Genomic DNA, 12,118 nt, shown 5'->3' on the forward strand with positions numbered 1-12,118 from the left:
CCACAACAGCCGCCACAACAGCCGCCACAACAGCCTCCACAACAGCCTCCACAACAGCCTCCACAACAACTGAAAACCCTTGAGGCCGATCAGGGGATAAGCCCGTCCCGCAGCGGAAGCAAAAACGGACAGCACGCCAACCCGTGGGGCCCCAGCACGTGGGAAAACCAAGCGGAGGAGTGGAGCCGAGAAACAGAGACCCCCTCACAGGGGAACAGAGGCAGCATATACAACCTCAGCAGCGAAAACAACAAAAGTGAAGAAGAGGCCCAATTTCTAAATTTCCTATATGACCCATGCAAGCATTTATATGTTAACAAAATGAATGTAAGTCAAAATTATTTTCACTTTTTCAATAAAGAGCAATCATCAGATATAAAAAAGAAACTTCAGCTTTTTATTAGTACCCACTCTCCCACCATGATTAATATCACCAAAAAATGGAACTCCTTTTACATTAACAAAAATAAAATTTCTTCCTTTGTTGAGAAATACAAAGACGTGAATTATTCCCCTGGAGATAACTTAAAGAAGAATGGCACGGATAATTTTATAAATGAATTTGTGCAAACGTTTCGTTACATAAGACACGAGGTGCGACCACCCGGGGGTAACAAAACGAACGTAGTGGTTCGTCAACGTGGTAAAGGGATGCATCCTCGGAGGGGAAGTAGTTCCAGAAAAGCCTTCAGTTGGATGGCGAAGCATGAAAGAGGGAGTTCATCTATAAGAAAGAAGGAATATGACGCGGGGAACACACGTTGGCCAAACAAACTTAGGAGAGCTGTCACTACTGTAGACCAAAATGCTGACCTGAGCGAAAAGAACTGCAGTCGTGATAGAAGTGGCATATATGGAGACCGCTTAAGAAGAAGCTACGGGCAAGTCGACGAAAAAGCGAGGAGTATGTCCACGGCAGGGAGCACGCATCATTATACGGATGGGAAGTTCGAACGGAGGGGTGAAGCTGCAGCAGAGGGGAAGAACGATCAATCCAATGCACAGGAGAAACCTGAAGGGAATTTCCCCAGTAAGGACGCCAAAATGAAGGCTCCCCAAGAGACGAAAAAGAAAAACAAGAAAACCCTCCCCCCCGTGGTGGAACCAAAAAGGGTACCCAATTATACTCCCTCTTCTCAATGGTACAAGGGAGGAAGGAGCACTTCGGGGTGCACTCCGGAGGTTATTGCAAAGTTCCTGGGGAGTGTAAACATTAGGAGAAGTGGCATCCTGCTGCGTAGGGGTGGTGGAAGTAGCAGTAGCGACAGTGATAGTTGCAGCGTGAGGGAAAGTGACTCTAACGAGGATAGTTGTGACAGCGATGAGCATAACATCGAGAGTGAGTATGCCTACGAGGGGAAGAAAAATAGCAACAATGGGGAAGGGGTGGCCGCAGGGGGGACAGAAGGTGCAGCTGCGAAAGGAGCGGACGCAAGCCCGCGCAGCAAAGAGAACCCTCGTAACAATATCTTTTTAAACAACCTAAACATACTGATAACAGATTTGAACGAGCTGTATGTTTATTTGGAGAACTGCCCGTACAAGGAGGGGGCATCTGGCGTCGACGTGGGGGTGAATAATAGCTTCCCCGCCAACGACCCTAAGGGGAACTACGACTACAATTTAGCCAAGGGGAACAATGGAGGTGATGAACACGAAGCAGCAGAGGAGCCGCATCATGCGCAACAGGTGCAGAAGGGGGGAGAACTGAGCATAGGCGATTTGAACAGAGGCTTCAAATCGGAGAGGGATTTGGCCACCTTATACACTGCAGGCGCATCATGCGTAGATGGCACCTACAGCGATGCTCCCGACAGCGAAACGAGCGACACATACGGAAGCGGGAAGGAAGATTCTTACGTGGAGATTTCCTCAGTAGATTTGAAGAGCTTCTGTTCTGTGTGCTCAGGAATTCAATATGATAATTTTGAAAATCAGTTAAATCAACAAAAAAATAGAAATTACAAAAAATTGGAAGTTTTTATTAAAGAAAGTGACTTTTTCTGTAATTGTAATAACATTAATATTTTTCAAAATGAGAATGGGAACGCTAATGATGATTTAAAATTCTGTTTCAATGGAGAAATGACTTCAGAAGAATATTACATGTTAAAAAAAAATGATATTGAAAAAATGAACAGGACTATAGACGAAATTATCTATATGAGTCATCATCAGGGACTGGAAGGCACGGGTGGGGGCACAGACGGAGGGTTACCATACGAGAAAGAGGAAGAAGAAGAGGAGGAAGAGGAGGAAGAAGAAGACGAGGAAGAAGACGACGAAGATGGAGGGAGGACTAAAGCCGCTGCAAGGACTAGAAAGAAATCCACAAGTGTTGGAGGAGGGGTAGGTATAAGCAGAGGCACTGGAAGACGAAGAGGACGTGTAACCAAAATGGAAAACAAAGGTAGATATATAGGAAGAGGAAAGAATAAGTTATGGGCCAGTAACAATGGGACGAAAGAATTAGGCAACAAATCAGCAACGAATCGAGAGATAAGAAATATGAGAAGAAATAAATTTGGAAAATATCATCAGCAGACGGAAAAAAAAAACAAAACTGCGAAATCGTTGTCGTCTCCACAAAATTATGAAATAAAATCGTCAAGAGTTAAGAAGCTAGAAAAGTTTACTAGTGTTGATCAGGAAAATCTGCGAGAGGTTTTTGGACCAACCGGCGTTTCTGGAGTCTATTTTGAAAAAAGCAGAAGCAGCTGGACAGCCCAGTATAAAGTTAGTGGTGGGAAGAGGAGAGCCAAAAGATTTTTGGTTACCAAAAATATGAGTTATGAGGAAATTGAAAACGTCAAGCAGCAGTGCATAGCTTACAGGAAGCAAATGGAAAAGGAATACATCAAAGAATTCCTCAATGACGATAAGAAGGAGACCCCTTCTAGTGCCGCAAGCCCCAGCAGTGCGACTGGGCACGTGTCGGTTAAAAAGAACAAGCGAAAGAGGAAGATGAAGAACCTTTATGACAACTAACGGGGGGTGGGGGAAAAAAAGAAGTGGTGTTATAAGTTTCTGTTCTTGTATAGTTTCTTTTCTTTTCCCCTTAGTATCCTCGTCCCAAAGGCAGTTATACGACGCGGCCCCGGGCCACAGTGTGTCACATACACGACTATTGTGCATGTGTATGCGCTACACCTATATATGTATATATAAGCCTCTCCCCCCTAAAGCCCCACCCCCCGCGCATAGTGACTTTCGCTCACCCTGCATTTATTTTTTTTATGTACTGATGTTATAGATTTTACCCCTTCTTTAGCTCCTTTTTTATGCCCCCTTTTTTAGCCACCTTTTAGGATATTTTTTTTTAATCCCTGCATAGTAGCAAGTGTCATTGTTTTTATTCCTAACATCCCCAGTGTCCCCCTCGCATGCGCAACATGCGTGGTGCCTAACTGAGGAGGCCTTCCTGTTGCTTGTACCAGGGACGAAAGTCAACTTGGCGCCCGTAGAGGCCCATGCGTTTTTTTACGCTCAAAATATGGTCAAGACGTTTGCGCTCCCGGAGAGGTAAACAATATAACATTGGTAGCAAGCACAGTGTAATGGTGGTGCGCCAGTGCGCGGGTTGGGGGAACGCATAAAGATTACAGAAAGGTAAGCCACGACGTTAAAGAGTTCGTTCACGAGCAAATATTTCTCCATGGTTGGGATGGTGTTTCCACCATGAAAAATGGGTCACTTGTTAAGTTGTCATGAATATCACCCGACTTATAACTCCGAGTTGCGCAGGCATCTTTCCAAACCGTTCTGACATTTAAGTGGAAGAAGGACGTATACACATATATATCTATACAACATTGTATTGTTTTTTGGGAGTTTTTTTTTCTCTGTTTGATATTATTATAGTACAGACGTCCCGTATACATATAAACATGAGCGCACGTATGTACATGGGCATACATACGAGTAGAAAATGTGTATACATATATATATGGTAATAAAGGGACTTATCATTTATCGCTTATCGTTTGTCATTTTCTCTCTACAAGTACACTCTTCTCTCCTTACATATAAAACTTCTTCATGCAAAAGATGGATGAATGGGTGCACACAAATAGGAACATATATTATGTATCGGTGCTTAAAGCAAGGAGAGACAGAAAAAAAAAAAAGGGAAAAAAATAAATTGGAATAAATAAAAAACAAGATAAGAACATGTATGATGGAGAAGGAAAAAAAAAATGGCAGAAATAAATTATATTTACAATAACTATATATATAACGGTTAAGATAAAGAAAAAATTGGAATATCATAAAAACAGATATATATATCACGTATATATAACTGTGGTTATTACTCTTAAGGAATAAACAATTTCGAGGTCCATCCATAATGCGGAGATGGAAAACAGATTGCTCTGAAAACGCGTGGTGAGACTCATTGAAAAAAAAATATAAATAAAAAGAAAAAAAACCATAAGACAGGCATTAAAATATATATACAGAAGTATATACACAGATATGCATGCACGTAAAACACATTCCGCAGCCCCTATGAATACTTTTGTGATTTTCTTTTTTTTTTCTCTTCTAGATGTAAACATTGTGTGCGTTCACCTGTCCACATATATATATAAATATATATATATGAAATCTGCACCTTACGTTTTCACAGGGGAAAAAAAAAGGGTGAACAACACACACATAAACACACACGCTTACGTTCCCACGTTTTTTTTTTTTTTTAACATACAGCGACAGTTGGCGCGGGGTCGATCAAGCTGCCGCGCCCGTTGATTCACTGTGAAGGTTATATAGCCCTTCTGGTTACTCGATTGGCTTATCAATAATTGAAATGACTTAAAGGGTGCGGAAAAGGCGTAGGGGAGTTAGAAAAAGAAAAAAAAGAGGGAAAATAACATAAGCATATTATTTCCCTGTTTTTTTTTTTTTTTTGGGGCTCCCCCCGGGCAGAGGCTCTGTTCTAATTATAGCATCAACACAGAAACGTCTGTGTGACTCTGCTACCTGCCAGTCTCCCCCTCTCTCTTTTATGGTATCTAACTTCCGTTTTATGTTCTCACTCACTGGAGTAAAACCACTATTCGATGCTACTCCAAAGTGATGTGTGTGGCAGTACGAGTATATTATAATAGCCCGTGGCTTCCTCCCCAATTGACTCTTCCTCTGACCATGCCGATCAATTCTTAGCGATGGCAAAACCGACACTCTCGTTGTCATAGTCAAAAACGGTGAAGTATTTTCTCATGAATGGGTCTCCCAAAATGAAGGTTTTGGAATCAATGTCGACTGGTAGCATGGTAATCATGCATAGGGTGTCATCCACATCGAGTAGAGGGTTCATGTAATATTCGGGTTCTAAAGTGTAAGTATTGTTGGCTGACTTAAATTCAAGGGTTGGCATTTCCTTGTTGTCACAGGTAGTTATGTAAAATGGCAGGAAGGGAACTTTAATAACACTCAGATTAGCAAAAAATTTGTTTAGAAATTCTGAAGGGGCGGTAATAGTTGTTGTGCCACTATCAACGATAACATTGGCCTTTTCCATAGTGTGCTTTCCAAAATGTACGTCTAAATCAATTTGCCAGTACAAGTCGTGATTTAATTTTTCATAGGTGATGTTGCCTTCGTAAAATTTTTCTTCAATTCCACCAATGGTTAGGTAACCAGCGTGGACATCATGCACAGGGAGGTAGAAGGTGAACAAGGCATTGTCGATTTTGTTTTGGTTCTTTAACTCGACAACAATGGGATCAATGGATCCGATGGAGAGATCTTTCCATCCTAAACCTAATATTCCATCAAACTCGACGCTACTGTAAATGGGTTCTAAATCATCTGTGTCGGTGACTTCTATAAATTTGTATGGCATGGACAAATGTCCCAAAGTTACTAAATCTTTACTGAAAAAACCTTTTACAGTTCCAGATCCGTAAGTGATGTCAACTTTGGTTCCATCCTTTTCATACGACTTGGACTTGCTCGAGTCGTACAGGTTTTTAACGCTGCATCCACTGCTATTACATTTCTTACTTGGGACCCACAAGTTGGCAGAACCCGTGTCAAAGATGAGCATAAACTTTTGGTGATTATCTCCAATTTCTCCTTCTCCATAGAACATAATGTTTGCTACATCATCTAATTCGATTACATCATTTTCACTTCCTAAGTAGTTCTGTTTCATATATCCAGATTTGTAGAAGTTATAAGTTTCCTTTATGTAATTCTTCAAATTTTTCTTGGAGATGGTTTTTAATACCTTGTCATAGGGTCTCTCGATTTTAAAAGCTAAAGTTAAATGTTCTGTGTTCTGTACAATTTTGTTAATTTTATAACTGGGGGTAAAAAAATAGGTACTAATTAGAAAGAAGAAAAATATCCCCGTCACAAAAACAAACAGAATGAAATAGAGTATTTGGAATCTCTTCTGGACTTTAAAATTTTTGATATTGCTAAATTTCAGATTTTCAAACGCAGCTGAGTTTTTTATAAGTCCGTTTGAGTAGTCCTCTTCTTTCACTGCTATATCCATTTTCACTTAAATGCACGCGTGCTGGTAATTCTGGACGAGTCTTACGGGGGGAGGGGACAAAAGTGGATGTACTATATGCTTAGTATTCCTTTTGCCGCATAAGCGGTTTGCTCTGCAGAGAAGGGGGGGAGGGGGGCGATGAAGTAAAAATTATGCATGTGTGATGTGTGATCGGAAAAATCGACACAGTAGAGATCCACGGTATGCATCCACAGTATGGTCCCTCATCGGAAGCGAGTGGGGAAGGCATACAAACGGAGGACAAATCCGACTGATGACAATTTCAAGGTGATGCGCACCACTTGCAAGGCAAACGAGTATATACATAAAGTAGAATAAACGTTCGCGCGGCACACTTTCGCAGGTGTAGGGAAAACGAGTCCGTACGAGCAAAGATGTGAAGCTTGGCGCAAAACGACGGATCGGATTGGTTCGTTCCGTATAAATGCGCATCGAGCTGTCGTGTATATTTAAATAATATACTTGCGGCGAAGTACGCATAATATTATAATAACACTAACGCGGGAGGTACATGCAATTAGTACATATAACTTCTAGTATACAATTTTGGCACGCGCAAGAAAAGAGGGAGATAGGGGCAGGAAATACATAAATAACCTCACGCGCGAATGGGGAACCGCTTGCTCTCTATTTGATTATTAAAGCTAGCGAAGTTATATACTTTTTCGCTTAAACTTACTTGGCTGAAATTCAGTTTTCTAAACGAAAACTTCGAAGAGTAATGATGCCCAAAAAGAATAAAAAAAATTTGTGAACTCTTATAAACAAATTTTTTTTAAAGAATTTTTTTTTTTAAAACAAAAAAAAAAAAAGGAAGTATGAAAAATCACCGGAAGGGGGAATGGCCCAATGGATGAAAAGATGAATGAATAAAAAAGATGAGCGGATGAAGGAAAATATGAATATATTTTTTTATCACCCTTATTTGTAGATTGGTAAAGTAAACTATTACAAATTATATACGCAAAAATTACTGGAAAATCTTTAAAAAAATATCGGAAAAAGAAATTTGTTTTTTCTTTATTTGCGATTGCCCATGGAAATTTGAAAAAAAAAATAAAAATGTATATAACGTATTGAGCGTATATATATATGCGTGGCTATATTGCCTCCGACTATTTGCTGTATTGTGAGAGTGTATAATGTTAATTATACAAGTACTTTATAAATTTATATAAGGTAAAAATAAACATTAATGTTGTCATATTTTCGGCGATTTCAGGCACCCCATATTATTATTACCCGTCATTCCCTACTTTTTGGTTTTCGGGTTTTACGTAAAATCCGACTAAAATAATGAATGGCCTAAGTTTTGCAATGAGCGGAAAAATATCTGTAACGCAACATTACTGCCTATGCGCGAATGTATTATATATAATGTATAGAGATGTACACAAATGTATCTATATTCTATATGTAGAATCCGTCAATAGTGCTCTCTTGTTTGAAAAAAAAAGAATAGCATGTCAACTTGCAATTTTAATTTGAAAATTTAACTTTTATGTATATATACGGTATTATATATAGGGAAACGAGGACTGGATAATAATTTTTTTTTTTTTTTTTTTTCTCAATCTACTTTAATATACGGGATCACTTACTAGAGGGTACCCCATTTCAGCAATTTTTTTTTTACGAGAAATGCTCGCACATAAATAAAGTAAATATTTGCAAACTATCTCCAATTTTGATGGAAGTTTTTTCTTGGAGATTGTGCCCAATTTACATTAATGACTTGTTACGACGAATTTCTATGTTCAAATTATCTGCCTTTCACGACCAGTTCGCGTAACCTAATGCGCGGAATTGCCATCAAAGTTCGCCAACGTGCAATAATGCAATGCAAGATAAACAGAAATAAAATAAAAAAACATTGCACGGGGGGGAAAAGTAAGTCCCCAGGGGTATATTATATATAAATTTTTACGCTTACTATAGGTGGTAAAAAAAAAAAAAAAAAAAACTGCATGAGGGCTTTCCGGGGCGGACCTTGCCTTTTCGTATATTATTTGAAAAATTGAAATAAATAAAAATTAAGTTTGGAGGGAGAAAAAAGGCCAAGGGGGTCAAATTTTATGTTGAGCGCAAAAAAAAAAAAAAAGAAAAAAAAAAGAAGATTATTATTTATTTATACAAAATTGCTATTATAGAGTGTTCGAGTACTTACATCCGTTTTGCGTTCTACTCGCGCGGAAGAAGCAGAAGGAGATTTTCCAAATCGCACGGAAAAGAAGGTTACGAGGAAGAAAAGGGCGCTTTCGTCTGCCGAAGCAGGCTTTTTCTTTCACGTACAAAAGGTCACCACATGGCCACCTCATCAAGCGCAAAAGAACAGCTATTTTGCGCATCCGGCAATCGGTCTGTCCTGTTGAATCTAAGCATGTACATACATAAAAATAGTTTGAAGAAAATCGCACTTCACTCTTTTCGTATGCGAATAAAAGGTAAGAAAAAAATGGGACGCCTTCTAAAGCACATGAAGATGGGACGTTCGTAGTAGTTTCGTTGCTTCCTATTATGCGAAGCTTTAATTCACTCCAATCTGTAAATACGTGAACGGAAAACGCATCGTTAAGGACAATTTTGTTGCATCCCTAATTTTCCCGTTGTGACTATTTGGAAAAAAATAAGTCCAGCGTGTCCCCGTCCTTCTTCGTGTCCTCTAACCTTTACATCTGCTAAATTAAATTATCGAAAAGGAGTTTTGGAGCGAAATCGCGTTGACGAAACTGCATGCATGGGTGCCGGCGCATGCGCGCCTGTATGTGTGGATTGTTCAAGCGGCATTTGTGCACACATCTGTGTACGTACAGCTGTGCATGAGCTTACGTGGCATGCTAAAAATGCGTGCTGATGAGAGGCATACAAAGGGGCAGAAGGAACAAAAAAAAGGGGGGATTACATAACAAATGCGTACGAATATAAGAGAAAATGTTCGCAGCCAAAGTAAAACCACCATTTCGAAAGAAGTGGACAAGCGGTAATGGCGACGTAAATATGCTCGGCCCCGTTTATACGCAATGAATAAGCCCCGTTCGTAAACGCGCACGTAATATGTATATGTACACGTCTGTACAGAATTACGGACTCGCGCACTGGGGTAGTGCAGAAAGGTGGCATTCCTTACCCCACTTCCTCGCAGCATATGGCAGTAGCGCACATTTGCGTATGTCACACATTTCGCCTATTACCTCCAAGGAAAGCACAACTCATTTGGGGACGAGCAACTTCTTAAACGTTTTGCAGTGGTTTATTCCATATTCTGTAGAGAAGTACGTGCCTGCGGGGAGAGGGGAAAAGAAAAAATAAGATAAAAAGGATTCATTCCAAGCACATCTGTACCGTTGTGCATGCGATAAGTGTCTCTGTACGAATCGGTACATATGCAAATTTTCACGTTCACTAAAATTGCATATGCTGGTGCAAGTGTGTTGTGTGAATTTCCAGTTTGTTAAGGGGCTCTAAACTGTGGCCCGTATCTGTGCGATGCCCCACACCCCTCTTTTCTCTTCATCAGTTGCAATGATGGAGCAATCTCATTTTCCTTAAATTGTTATGCACATATGATAAGGTGCCAAGCGTATTAACCCTTTTTTTTTGGAATGTTCAAAACAATTTTAGCAACCGATAAGGTTAAAATTGGCGCGGTGTGTCTGTGCACATGGTGGTGTGGCCGTCTATCGGTATGCCGACGTGGAGCTACCTCTCTCTGTCCGGCTACCTCCGCTCAACGTTTCCACTCCCTCCCCCCCTCTTTACGTACTTGTCTCCGCGTCAAAGACGCAAGCCAAATCTGGTGACATCAGATGCTCGGAGGATGAATTACACGAATCCGTCATGAAAGTCTGATCAACGGTGTCGATGAAGGTCCATTTGCATTTGTAATAGGGATCTTCTTTCTCCTTCTCCTTTTCCTCTTTTGTTATCTTAAACTTGATAGGAATGTGCAAGTGAGAAATAGGCGCCTTATCCTTATTCAAGCGAAGGTCATAAGAATAGTCATATTTAATTAACTGATCTTGAACAATTAAATAAATTTCCAAGTCGGTAAGGTTAGGCTTCCTTGCTGTTATGAGAAAATCTTTCTTATAATCCATGGAGGTTGCTATAGGGGAAGAACTGCGGAACTCCACATATATGTGTATCTTTGGCGGTATGATAATTAAGGCAACTGTGTTTTTCTGAAAACCACACACATAACCTCTGAACACGTTAATATTTTTCGGCACTATCATAGTTCCCCATGAGAAAAAATGTATAAAGAAGCTATACTTGGCACCACTTATGGGCAGTTTCGGCAACTTCATGATGGAGGAATCTTGGTGTTGCTCATAGGCACCATACAGCAAAGCTAAGTTGTTAATAGGATGACAGCAACAGAACCCATCAGAATAGTCAATACAAGTGACTTTAAACGAATCCGTGTTGTTCACTTTGCTTATAACTAGACATTTTTCCGGGATAATTCTAATGAATACATTTGCTTGGTTTAGTATAAACACTGTGGGTCTCCATGTCTTGGCTAAAACTGGAAGTCGCACCGAGCTATTCCAAGTAATAATATTCTGTGTTATGGGCAACTTCATTAAGATTTTTTGCTCCCCTTCGATACATACTATGATATCTCTGCATTTATATACCTTGATGTCATATTTTCCACTCAAGGATGCCTCCAACTGTGGTGGTGGATTTCTGTCTTCGGACGATTTTAGCATAACAATTCGATCATCATCGAAGACCGTTTTTTTAAGGATCAACGGTTTTTCCAGTGCTGACCAGGAATTCCCATCGAAGAAGTACGTGGGGGAAAATATTTTCGCTTTTTTTTCGAGATTGTAACTTTTTGGTTCTTCGTAGCTTTCGAAGCTGTACGCAGCTTGGAAGGGTGTGACCACGGCTGGCTCGTGCGTCCTTTCCATCTTGAGGGGTTTCTCTGTTGTGGCGTTGTCGTTCTGCGGCGTTGCTATTCTGCGGCGTTGCTTTTCTTCGGCGTTGTTGTTCTGCGGCGTTGTTGTTCTGCTGCGTTGCTATTCTGAGGCGTTACTACTTTTCGCTGTTACCGTCCTTGTCTATGCTGGTTGCCGTTTTGGAATTTTTTCCTCTTGCGTGCTACGATTTGATTAAGCGATTCTTCGACGTGCAACTTGGAAAGGAAGTGACCTTTGGAGAATTTTAACGAGGGGGAGTGTGGAAAAAAAAAATGCACATAGCTTTAATTACATCAAATTGAGTGTCTACTTGGGTAAGTATAAGACGCATAAATTTTTCATTTTTTGATTACTTGGAACAAGCTTAAGGCGCATTCGTCTTTTTTTTTTTTTTTTTACACAAACAGCTGTCCATTTAAAGCTAGCTACGTAGCGGATTAGCTACACACCCTGCATATTTCACCTGACTGTACATGCATTTTAGGGATTTAAAAAAAAAGTTGATCTTTATAATTTTTTTTTATTTGTTGTTGTGGAAAGCCCAAATATGAGCCTTTCAGAATGCGCATTTCGTGATTTGTTTATAGGGCTCTCTCACCTTGAGTGAGCGTTGTGGATTTTTCACTTTGTTTTTCTCATGAACTCGTTTATATATTTAATT

General features: G+C 40.1%; 3 protein-coding genes across 3 annotated transcripts in view; 1 reads left to right on the forward strand and 2 right to left on the reverse strand.

The window, feature by feature from the left end:
- Nucleotides 1-2,988, forward strand: part of C922_03788 (hypothetical protein) — a gene marked incomplete at both ends in the record, with an annotated part of 5,667 nt that extends 2,679 nt beyond the window's left edge. Inside the window, one exon of the mRNA XM_008819377.1 lies at nucleotides 58-2,988. Coding sequence (XP_008817599.1) covers nucleotides 58-2,988 — 2,931 coding nt within the window. The remainder of the gene's footprint in view (nucleotides 1-57) is intronic.
- Nucleotides 2,989-5,155: 2,167 nt separating this feature from the next.
- On the reverse strand, nucleotides 5,156-6,508 carry C922_03789 (plasmepsin I; the record flags this gene model as incomplete). Its single annotated transcript, XM_008819378.1, has 1 exon — nucleotides 5,156-6,508. One exon carries the CDS (start codon nucleotides 6,506-6,508, stop codon nucleotides 5,156-5,158), a length of 1,353 nt encoding a protein of 450 aa, XP_008817600.1.
- Nucleotides 6,509-9,738: 3,230 nt separating this feature from the next.
- On the reverse strand, nucleotides 9,739-11,448 carry C922_03790 (hypothetical protein; the record flags this gene model as incomplete). The annotated part of the gene is made up of 2 exons (XM_008819379.1): nucleotides 9,739-9,809; nucleotides 10,293-11,448. 2 exons carry the CDS (start codon nucleotides 11,446-11,448, stop codon nucleotides 9,739-9,741), a joined length of 1,227 nt encoding a protein of 408 aa, XP_008817601.1.
- Nucleotides 11,449-12,118: the final 670 nt, after the last annotated feature.

Source organism: Plasmodium inui (assembly GCF_000524495.1).
Source record: "Plasmodium inui San Antonio 1 unplaced genomic scaffold supercont1.17, whole genome shotgun sequence".
Lineage (NCBI taxonomy): Eukaryota > Apicomplexa > Aconoidasida > Haemosporida > Plasmodiidae > Plasmodium > Plasmodium inui.